The 12758-nt window shown below is 32.1% G+C and overlaps 1 protein-coding gene across 1 annotated transcript in view; it reads left to right on the top strand.

Annotated features, from left to right (window-relative positions):
* The first annotated feature begins 10823 nt into the window (after positions 1–10823).
* Positions 10824–12758, top strand: part of egr (TNF superfamily member 12 eiger) — a 42405-nt gene continuing 40470 nt past the window's right edge. Inside the window, exon 1 of the mRNA XM_090103149.1 lies at positions 10824–11358. Within this exon, the coding sequence (XP_089959275.1) occupies positions 11038–11358 (321 nt within the window). The 5' untranslated portion in view covers positions 10824–11037. The remainder of the gene's footprint in view (positions 11359–12758) is intronic.

Here is a 12758-nt window from a genome sequence, read left to right as displayed (position 1 = left end):
CGTGGCAAGGGCTTTGTTGTTATTTGTCGGTGCCACGGTTGTATATGTAACATGTTCACTGAAAATGCAGACATGTGTTATTGTGTCACGATATCGATGTATGGATAGAAATTTAAGCTAATGAGGCATGGATTATAGTATGGTTGATTAATAAATATATTTTGTAGTAGGTATGCATGAATTAGTACATCACTTTTACTCACTGATGTTTCTAATGAATGATAAAAGACCAAGAAATAAAAGATAAATAAAATCTTGTGACTTAATTTTTTTTTATGAAAATTAGAAAGAAAAAGATTGCATGAGCTTTTTGAGGAATTTTCTGGGCAGAGCTTTCTAGTTTTGCACATTTAATAGTATTTAAAAAGAAAGGATATCACAGTTTTACTGTACCTGATATTTGAATTGATATATTTGACTCTTTTTTTTATAAAAGAGTTAATTATATCAATTAAAATATCGTAAATAAATATTAATTCTTATGAATGGCAATGTTTCTAAGAAATGGATATGAATAAGTAGAGCTAATTAAATGTGATTATTGAAATTAAAACTTATAAATATAAAATTGAATGTGAAAGCTTGTTTTTGTAAATGACTTTGTGAAAGTTTATGAAAGTACCTACATGAAATTTCCAAATGGCAAAGGGCAAATAACTTAACTTCTAAATCGACAAATAATAGCTGATATTCAGGACAAAATATTACTCATGCGGTTTGGATTTTGATTTTACTATGTTTTTCTATTTAAGTTTTATGCAGTTTTACTAGTTATAATATAAGAATTTAAATTGTTTACAATAATACCAGTTATTATTAAATTGAATTTGAGACGATTGCACTTGTTCGTTTTAAAAATAAATTTAATGTATGTCATCACGCAATTTATTAAAGGCGCCTATAATATGACTCTACATGCAGTGGTAGAGATTTTTGCTTATGCTGCTTTTGCTACTTTGTGACGTTAAGGATGTTTTTGTGTTAATTACAAATTAATATTGGATTTATGGTTGCGCTTTAACAAATATTATCTTCATGGATTTCTATGAAAATATGATCATTAGTATTGCATTGATAAAGGTGAACAAGAGCGTCGTTAAATATTGTACAAGGTATGAAATATATAAAATTTTATATGGAATGATAAATAAATGGTATACGTGATTGAAATATACATGTAGGTAGGTTATAAAAGTAAAGTATGTTAATAAACAAAATAAGGTAGGCAATATGTCGCAAGAATAATACAATTTTTTTTTGCAAATATAGCTTTTTAAAATTGTCCGAGATTTATCGGTGCCTCGCTGTCTAGGAAATTATATACCTAGTTTTAAAAAAATGTTACTCATAATTCATATTATGCTGATTCGTCTATAAATATTAAATACATTATTTAACAGTCACGTTATACACGCGAGTTTTTCTGAATTCATATCGATCATATTTTTTACAAAGTCAGTATTGTTTTACTCCAAAGTTTCAGCAATCTATAAAAATACATGTTTAACGTGATATAACGTGATATAAAAAAAAGTATAAAAAAATTAATAATTGATGATAATGTAAGGCTGATGTAGTTTAAATATCTTAATATATATAAATCTCGTGTCACAATGTTTGTCCTCAATGGACTCCTAAACCACTTAACCGATTATAATAAAATTCGCACACCATGTGCAGTTCAATCCAACTTGAGAGATAGGATAGTTTAAACATGTAGGTACCACGGGCGAAGCCGGGGCGGACCACTAGTTAATATATATAAATTTCGTGTCACAATGTTTGTCCTTAATGGACTCCTAAACCACTTAACCGATTATAATAAAATTCGCACACCATGTGTAGTTCGATCCAACTTGAGAGATAGGATAGTTTAAACATGTAGGTACCACGGGCGAAGCCGGGGCGGACCACTAGTATTATATATATATAGAGATCAGGCTTTATTGGAACAGTTGATATTAGAACAGGATGTCAACTTATAGACTAGTGGCCAAGAACATTCTGGGTGGTAGTCCTGGGCCAAGTTAGTCGGTCTACCGTTCACCCACCAACATGCACTGAACGAGCATGGTGGGTTATACGTCCAAACCTCCAAAAAGAAACATGAATCGCAATAATTATAGACTTGGAGAGGCCTTTGCTCGGCATTGGGACACGACAGGCTGATACAATACAATACGATAATGTTGCATGTTGTCTGTTTGCACTTTGCAGTCTAAAATATTTTTTTAATGAAATACAATAGTTTCTACTTGAAGTTTCTGTCTCTTCGGCTAATGTGAGAAATAGATGGATTAGTATTTACGTAGTTTATGCTGTTTTACTAGTAGATACCTACTTTTATTTTGGAAAAATAATTGAGGATGTGTGGATACATGAGGAGGTCCTCATTATCTAACGTCGACATACAGTAGGAAACTATAAAAATACCGTTCATCAAAACTTTGTTGCGGAATAACAATTTAAACAGTTTCAGATAACACAAGGTTAAATAATTTAGTTCAAGGCAATAGAGATTAAATGTATGTCGCCTGTAAAACAATCCCATCCGACATTTTGGGCATGTATAAATAGGTCTAGATCGAGGTGTCGAATTATATGGCAATGTATTGACAAACAAATATTCTGATGAAACATTATTTATTTGTTTAGTCTGATATTATAATAGTGTAACGTAACTGCTAAGAAGACACAATGGAATATATGTACACTATAGCTTTCCACCCGCGGCTTCGTCCGCTTTCTCTAAAACCTATTAAATTATATACCGAAAATTCCTCTTGAAATGCCTTGCATCACTATCTATTAAAAAACCGGATCAAAATCCGTTGCTTCATCATAAGACTAGCTTTCCGCCCGCGGCTTCGCCCGCGTTTTCAAAGAAAAACCCGCATATTTCCCGTTCCCGTGGGATTTCTGGGATAAAACCTATCCTATGTGTTAATCCAAGTAACCATCTATATGTGTGCTTAATTTCATTCGGTTCATGCAAATACATCCAAGGAATAAAAAGTTTCATACAAACTTCTATCCCCTATTTTACCCCTTTAGGGGATGAATTTTCTAAAATCCTTTCTTATGGGACGCCTACGTTATGACATCTACCTGCATGCCAAATTTCAGCCCAATACGTCCAGTGGTTTGGGTTGTGCGTTGATAGATCACTATATCAGTCACCTTTGAGTTTTATATTATCATAAGATTACAATATACCTATAGAAGATTCTACATATTATTCCACGAGTATAAAAACAATTTAAATTTTATAATAATGAACATGTTCAAGCATACAGTTCCATATAAATTGAATGCAAATATTATGTAAAGCATGTTAAATGGGATATATTGTAATTTAAAAACCATATTAAGTGAATAAACATGCAAAGAATGTTTATAAATAGTACCTATAAATAGTTATTCTGTAGTCTTATAGAAACTCTTCCTATATACATATAAAATGTGTTTTTTGTGCTTAATTCATAAGTTTTATACTGGTTTTATACGAATCTTCTGTTAAAAGTTTTAAAGCTGCGTAATTACGAAACATTACACTTTTAATAAAACTTTTGAAATTAATCTCACTCTATATTTTTAAACTTACCGAAGTTTTAATAATATGAAGGTTGCGAACTCTAATGAACTTTTTTATCAAGAATTTTTCATGAAAAAAGGTTTAAAATTAATATAAGTTTGATTTTTAACGAATTCTTACATATACCCGCATTCAACTAATTTCTTTAATATATTAATTATTAAATGCTATAAATATAGGTACCTACTGTACAACCGTTTAATTGCACGCCTCATAAGCGAAGCGTTGAGGTGGGTACTACTGTCACTTCGCGCAAAACATCTGATTTTTCAAACTTAAAATGTCTTTATGTATCATACATTGCACTTGTAAGATAATACATACACACACATAATAAGAAAAAACACTATTTTTAACGTTCATGATATTTTTGATGTCATTTTTGTTATTTAAACTAGTTAAAAAACAGTTTAAAAAAGTTCTGTCTTGGACGTCCGTGTGTCTGTATGTGCGGATCCTTTTTCTTGTTAACACGATAGCGACCGAAATACTTTACTAATCGAGTCTTTTTTTTTCTCTTACGCTGGAGTATGCTCAGGAATAGAACCCTTTCATTTTTCAGGGTCTGATTCGATGTGGTTTAATTGTTATTAAATAAACAAAAATAATAATTAATAAATATTTATTAAAAAAAAATTATGAGGCGTGCACTTTTGGATTTTCCAAATTTAATTTTTAATTTTGTATATATTTTTCAATTTTTACAAATAGATCTCTATATATATACTAGCGGTCCGCCCCGGCTTCGCCCGTGGAACTATATGAAAAATAGATGTTGGCCGATTCTCAGACTTACCCGATATGCACAGAAAATTTCATGAGAATCGGTCCACCCGTTTCGGAGGAGTATGCAGAGTAACATTGTGACACGAGAATTTTATATATAAGATAATTCTTGTGTCAGAAAGTTAGTTACCATCTAAGGTTACCATATTACTCCGAAAGGCTGGAAAGATTCTAATAAATTTTTTTGTGCCTATTGGGTAGTACATCTGAGAATCGGCCAACATCTATTTTTCATAGCCCTATGTGATGAGTAAGGTAGAACAACGTTTACCGGGACATCTAGTAAACAGTGAGTAAAAATATAAAACAGTGCATAATAAAGACAGTTTTTACATGTTTTAAACTTATAATGATGCTAGTAACCACCAGTAACCGAATTGACAAAAGATAAACTGAGAAGCAATTAGTATTGTAGTAGTATTTGCTATTATTCATACCAGGGTCCGCATTTTTGGTGAATAAATTGTGTTAAAAATCAAGTTTTTATATTATATTACTTATAAATTATATCGTTAGTATTTAAGTATTCATTGCAAAGATTAATCTTATTTATGTCACAGCTGTTCATCAGATATATTTCCATAGACGAGAGATAATTGTTTTATTTATAAATCTCATAAATAAATCCAATTAGTGGGAAGAGTATATCTATAATTATTGATTCTGAGAAAATTATAAGCTTGGAAAGTTGATATGTGAGAATAGTGATTTTATTCGCTATATATTTAATAGATAGACTTATAGAAATATTTCATGTTGTTATTTTATGTTCGACGGACAAAACGAGCTGGTGGATCACCTGATTGTAAGCGGTCACTACCTATAAGGTGTAAGGGAAAAGGAAAGGATTGATGACAGGAATAAAGGAAGGCACTGGGAAGGATGAAGAAAAGGATGCGGTCCTCCTGAATTTAAAAATACATAGTAAGGTAAGTAAATTATTTTTTGTCACCACTGCTTATCAAGCTTTTTTCCACTACAGAGACTATTGAACTTTTTATAGAGACTAGTTAGGTATTTAGTTTCATGATTCATCACAATCTTACTTTCCATTCCTATTATAGGAACGGACATGTATTGTATGTATTGGAATATACATTACTTCAATCTGTATACAAATTGTAGGAATAGTTATGGCTATGCACACGTACTCATAAATAAAACAGCCATCAATTATATTTGAATCTGAAATAATCTCACAACTCTAATGTACCAGATATCTATTGAAAATAAGAATAAGAAATTTTAGAAAAACCCTATTGAGTTGGTACCTACAACATTACGGGATACGAATAAAAATAGAGGTATAATACGGATTAAAATAGACGTTATTGGGGACAAGAGAACGAGATATAAAAATAAAAGGAACATTACATATTTTCTTACATTATAATGGCAGGTTCAGTGAGGGCTACCCGATACCCAATTTACTTTTTCCACGTTTCAGAGTTTCAATCAAATCCGACCTAAACCCTTTTTGTAATATGATGAAACTTTCAACTTGCGAGACCAACTTTTGTAGCGCCTGTTTTTAAATCTGCTTTTAAAGTACGAGCAAAGTTGCAGAACATAAACTGTTAGTACACTGTTAGGAGTAAATGTTTGGCGAACTACATGTAATAGCAGATACTGTAAAGAAAGATATAATATGATAATTTCTCGTTATATTACTTTATGTCTTCTGTCCTTTATATTAATAGGTTTGTATTTTCTAGTGTTTGATTTTACGCGAGTATTATAAATTTAGAAATTAAAGATATAATGAACAATGAATATAATATACGTATATTATAGTGAATAAATCGCGTTTAAAATCCGTTAAAATCTTTAATTTCTTAAAATTATAAGTACATATTTATTCATTTTTAACTATAAAATAATTAAAAAATGCTTATTTTAATGCATAATTTTAGTATGTACATACTAAGACATGAACAACCATAGAGAACAACAAATGTAGGTCGTTCAATAAAAAAAAAACTGTATTTCAAGATAGAAGGGTGAAGTGGGATGAACATCCTTTTGAGTGAAATATAAATATTACAATATGTAAATACGAAACTCATCCGTCTTCCATACTTTTGATATTACGTACCTATATATTATTACTAGCTTTCCGCCGGCCGCGGCGGCTCCGCCCGCGGTTTCAAAGAAAAACTCGCATTGTTTCCGTTCCCGTGGAATTTCCGGGATAAAACCTATCCTATATTACTCGTGGATAATGTAGCTTTCGAATGGTGAAAGAATTTTTAAAATCGTTTTTGCACGCCTCATAAGCGAAGCGTTGAGGTGGGTAGGTACTACTGTCACTTCGCGCAAAACATCTGATTTTTCAAACTTAAAATGTCTTTATGTATCATACATTGCACTTGTAAGATAATACATACACACACATATTAAGAAAAAACACTATTTTTAACGTTCATGATATTTTTGATGTCATTTTTGTTATTTAAACTAGTTAAAAAACAGTTTAAAAAAGTTCTGTCTTGGACGTCCGTGTGTCTGTATGTGCGGAGGATTTTCTTGTTAACACGATAGCGACCGAAATACTTTACTAATCGAGTCTTTTTTTTTCTCTTACGCTTGAGTATGCTCAGGAATAGAACCCTTTCATTTTTCAGGGTCTGATTCGATGTGGTTTAATTGTTATTAAATAAACAAAAATAATAATTAATAAATATTTATTAAAAAAAATTATGAGGCGTGCACTTTTGGATTTTCCAAATTATTTTTAGTTTATGAGCCTATTTATTACAATCAAACAAACAAAGTTTTCCTCTTTAAAATATTAGATTAGCGAATAGCGACCCACATCTAACGCGTATATTCATTTTATTTTATGTAACATTTTAAAAGTACATTTTTTTAATAAAGCTTGGTCCACTGAAAAATTGTTCTCTTCTTCTCTCTTAATAAAAAACAATTGCTCTTTGTCTCGCTGAAACTCCAGAATGGCTGGACCGATTTGGCCAATTTTAAACTTAAAATATTTATAGAAGTAAAGGGAAGGTTTGAGCGGAGGAGAAATAAATAACAAGTCAATAACTGCGTTAAAAACAACCGACTTCAAACTTGCACTTGCAACATTTACAAATACAGACAAAAATGCTCATAAAATAAAAACTACTGGGCCTATCCGAATAAAATTTTTATGGGACTAATTCGACACCATCCCGCATCGAACAAAAAAAGAATCACGTAAATCGGTTCAGAAACCACGGAGTAATCGGTGTACATACATAAAAAAAAAAAAAAACATACCGGCCGAATTGATAACCTCCTCCTTTTTTTGAAGTCGGTTAAAAAAGTATCGGAAAATATAGGCAAGCCTTTATATGAAACGTAGATGAGTCGAACGAAGTTTACATGATTACATACATGATTTAAAAAAATATAATCGTTCACCTATTTTATAGTGTTTGATTAATAACCCACGTTGCGGACCTTAATTTGAGATAACTTGTCCTTTACATGATAAAAACAAGACGTATATGATTCACGAAAACTATAATAAATAAAAATTATCGTTTTAGAAGTTCAGCATGTTTCCAATTGTTTACCTATTGAGGTTGTAAACACATTTTCATCACGGCATACGCATCAGATTAAAGTATACTGTAATCCGTACAGTGATTATTATCAAGACCTTGTGATCAATTTAATCCAAACTCAGATTGAGTGAAGCATAAAATGCGCAGTCTAGTTAGTTACCTACAAGACTATATTACTATGTGTTAGTATAAACATTGATTTACTAACTAGATTTTAAGCAATCATGTCTGCATCTTTATAGTTATTAAACTGCATCTCTCTGACTCTACATACAAACTCTACATGCCTTTATATTAAAACAACAAGGAATTTATATCACTTTTATAATAACGTTAACATAAAATATTATTGTAAGAAATGTTACAAAAGTTATAAGCATTTATAAACTCAAACTCAACATTTATTTATTCAATTAGACTTCTTCTAGAAGTACTTTTCAATCGTCATTACATATTATTTTTAACATTTACCACCGATAAAAATTTTGGTAGTTTATGAGAAATATACGTAGGTACTTATACATAAACCAAACACAAACATACAAAATAGTATAGAACCTTCTTCATAAACATTATGCCACTTCAATAATCAAAATAGTTGTCGTATAGATAACCTCTTTTTTGAAGACGGTTAATAAATAGAGACAAAACGGCTCATAAAATAAATTCATTCAAAATTCCCAAGATATTTAATTCATGTCTGTCGTTAATGGTTCTTTTGACGTCATAATCCCATTGAAGAGAATGAAGAATCTTTCTACACAATGGGAATGTCACGTATTATATTTTTGAATAAGAAATTACTTTTACATTTTTTGTATATTCGACATTGGGATATAGATAAAATGTTTCATTATTATATTATACGGTAGTTTTAAATTAAAGCATTAATTAAAAATAAAAAAATAATGGTTTATGCCAGAAAAATCACGATAAGCGCTCATGATTCATTCTGTAAAATCGTTGCTAATATCTAAATATTTTATACAATATAAACACATTTATTTTCACTTTATTTACCAAATGTTAACGTTGACACGCATCCCGTGACCCGAGTAAACACGAGAGCTTCTCCCTTGACACTTTCGTTAAAATCCTGTGATAACGAAATATAAAGAGCAAACACTAGATAATAAAGGCCGTTGAATGGAATCTATTATTTGGACATATCTTACAAGTTATCGTGGTGTGTGTGTGCGTGACGTCAATTGATTATGTGTCTAAGAATGATTTGATGAGTACAAATTGCCTTGAAACTTGGTGCATTCTTCGCGTTAATACAAGAAAGAGGTAAACATAATAATCTCTTTATGTAAAAATCTTGATAAGTACGGTTTTATAATCGTGATTCTACCGCAATGAAACATATTGCACATACATACGTATTAAATAGTCGAGTATTTTTTTTTCAGTTTTTTATGCATTAAACATTGCAGGTGCCAATCGACTAGAGGAGGTATGAAATAAATAAACAGGTGTGATGATTTTTTTGTAATAAAATAGTTTTATTCACTAGGTACTCATTTGTATCTGCTGAAGCCCTTTTTTTAATAGTGGGGAAATCTTCCAAAGATACCCACGGCCCCCGGGGAAGGAGCCGTGGGTTATGTCGGATTCTTACCGACTAAAACCCCACTGTGTTCCGTCGAGCCGCTTTAATGATGGGGCCGCGGGTATTGGTTAGAATTCTTCCGCGACCCCCTCGGCGGCAGCCCATCTCCAGGCCAGGCGCAAGCCAAGAACAGGAAAGGTGGTTTGCCTGCTCTTCCCTCCCGTTGGCGGCATGAGCGGAACACGTCTCAAGCCGCCTCACCGCACTGGACGATGGATTATATTCCACCTGCTGAAGCCCTGCAGATTCACCAAATGTAGGTGTATACAATTGTGAAAATTATACTTCCTCATTATTTTCATTAATTATAATATATGTTACTATTCCATATTTAATGATGTATCATAAATAGTATAACACGTAAAGGCTATTATTATCGAAAAAGTAAAACGTTACACTACGAAATAACACTAATAACTGAGTTGATGACTCTACATTACATAATAAATTTAATTAACCTTAACTTTGACCTTATCGTTTTTTGTATTAAAATTAATAGAATGTGCGTAATGTACACGCAATATTCGAATGTATTAAAATATACACAAACAAACTAATTTAGGTTATGTCGCCTATTTTGTGAGGACGTAGGCAGGAATAAATTGAAGCATGCCCAAAATACACTTTTTACAATTTACTTCAATATAAATTACACGATCTTTAGAATATTAATATAAATAGAACAAAAGAAGGTTAGGAGTATGTATGTGTGTGTTTATTTTGACCATTTAACAATTATTTATTCTTTTACGTGTCTATTGTTTACTTACTACCTGCGATATAGTCTTATGGTCACAGGTACGATCCCTAGACCCTCATAATAGATTCAATAATAGAACCATAAAAAAGTTCTAGAAGAATAAAAGGCACGTTATTTTTACACGCGTGTAATGTCCATTTGAATACAATTGCTATAAAATAATCTTAACATTTAGGCAACACGCCAGAAAAAATAAGAATATAAATTTAACTGGAACAAAAACTATTTATTTAAAGTGTAACATGTTTATGTGATGGAATTATTTAGTAGAAAGATATGTAGGAAAGCCATAAAGGAAGAAAAACTTTTCCTTTGAAAAAATATAATGAAAAGTGAAAATTCTAGAACAAAAGCTCTATGAAACAACAAATGAGTCTCATGCTCGTTTTCGACGCTAGACTTTCTTATTGCTCAAATAAGCAGCTATCGTCAATCAACGGTTGTATTATATAATTAATTCAAACGCAATTAATTGAAATACGTAAACAATCAAACCAATATAATATTAGCTGCATTCGGTTTCGATCGAAATTGCGGAGCAGTCGTGCGCGCGCGCAGCCGTCCTTCCCACTCTATACCGGTCCGCCTCACCGGACACCCGCGCGTTTCTTCCGGCCGAATACAAACTTATCCTAATTCCCGAAAACAATTATGGACCGATAACCATCGAGGTAAATACGCGGCATCACTACTGACGAATTCTCGTAAAGTGATCATACAAACTGTCATAATGTACACACCGGAATCAAACGATATCAAAGATTCGTCAAAGAACTTAATGAGTGGGGATTTCGAGAGACAATACAAGGAAGGTATGGAGAAAAGTGGTTCGCGGAGGAAGGGGTGTGTGATATTTGGTGTTACAGTGGGAGCCTTGGCCTTGTGGCTGTTAGTTTTAACCATAGTTCGCGAAGTGCAAATAAACAAGCTCCGGTATGAGGTCGATCAGCTCACAGCGAACATGATCGCGATGACAGCTAACGTTAAGTCCCTGAACCAGAAGCTTACGAACAACCGGCTGTTCAATGAATTCAAGAATTTGGAAGACACGGTAAGTGATTTTTTTAGTCTAGTGTGGTCTAGTTTTTAGTGGAACATGAATGTACATCAAACAATATCTATAATTAAGGTTTATTTTCTGTTATATCATTGTTAGTTAAGAATTCTACGTCTTAAATTAATCTAAAGGCCATTCAGCTTCCCAATTTTAAAAATATCTATTGTGTTACTTATCCTTGATTGAGCAATAAACGTTCTCAAACAATATTTATCTCTATTGAAAAACATTAGCAATTAGTGTGAGAGTTTATTTGATAAGACAATATTCAAACAACTGTAAGATACGAAATACAACGCGCCAATAATGCTCAATTTGTGGTGATGTTTATTTACCGCATAAGTCATTGATTATGTTAATAAGATGGAAGATAGAAAAAAAAAATATCACGAACAAGTGACTTTATCTTTAACACAAGTTTATCACTTTAGAAACTTGTTAATACGTCTGAATGAAATAATACAAAAACATTGGACATAAAATATGAACTATGGAAGGTAATTTATCTCGACAACTAGCAGGTTTTCTATGTACCTACGAGTAAAATAATTGTTACTCGGTTGTGAGATAACAAATGCGACCTTGACCAAGGATCTAAGACGCTCATTGAAGTCAATTGACCTGTTGATGGTGGAACGTTTTTATGGCTACCAGCAATTATCTATTGTTTGTCGTCATACAAAACATGTTGGTTATCTCAAAATAGAAATCGATAAGATAAATCTTGGCAGTTATTAAGCTCATCTTCAGACATCAATTGTTGTGATTGTTGTATTTGGGAACACTTTCAAGGAGAAAAAATAACTAACTGAATAAGAATAGTACACACCTGTCGTATTTTTATAGAAATACATTATACTTACCAGTTACCTTTACGTTTCATTAATCGTGTCTTCAACAACAGATTATGTAATTATTGTGAGTTTCTAGATAACACACTGTATCACCGGCAGATTTCCACGTGCTTTGAGAATGGTATTGCGGCAAGAATGTTAGGAACGTGATTGATTTTAATTGAAATAATTCATTTATTTAATTCATATGTTTGGTTGGGTACTGTATGAAATGACCAGTTTTTAGCTGTGTTCCAATAAGTCTTGTTTGACAGTTGTATAGGTTGAAGATAATAAGAAGATCATGAAGATAATAAAAAAAGACGTGTGGCACTCGGGGACTGCCGCGGTAAAGCTATTGCATAAGCATGCCTTCAAGCCACACCTCCGAGCCCGTCGGAGTGGGGAGCGTGAGGATTTTTCGTTACGGAATTTCTCGATTCGGTCCCCGCGCTCAAGGCCCGCGATAGAAGCTATGCAATAGCTTAAAAAGAATGAAATATTTGCTCATATAATGCAAGCATCTGTAGCTAAGGATTTACATGCCACAACAAGGATTAT

The sequence above is a fragment of the Colias eurytheme genome, chromosome 6, assembly GCF_061535395.1.
Source record: "Colias eurytheme isolate Ceu_HAF_F1 chromosome 6, ilColEury1 Martin Lab GWU primary, whole genome shotgun sequence".
Taxonomy (NCBI): Eukaryota; Metazoa; Arthropoda; class Insecta; order Lepidoptera; family Pieridae; genus Colias; species Colias eurytheme.
Note: the sequence above shows the minus strand (reverse complement) of the source record. Positions and strands in the feature narration are given on the sequence as shown.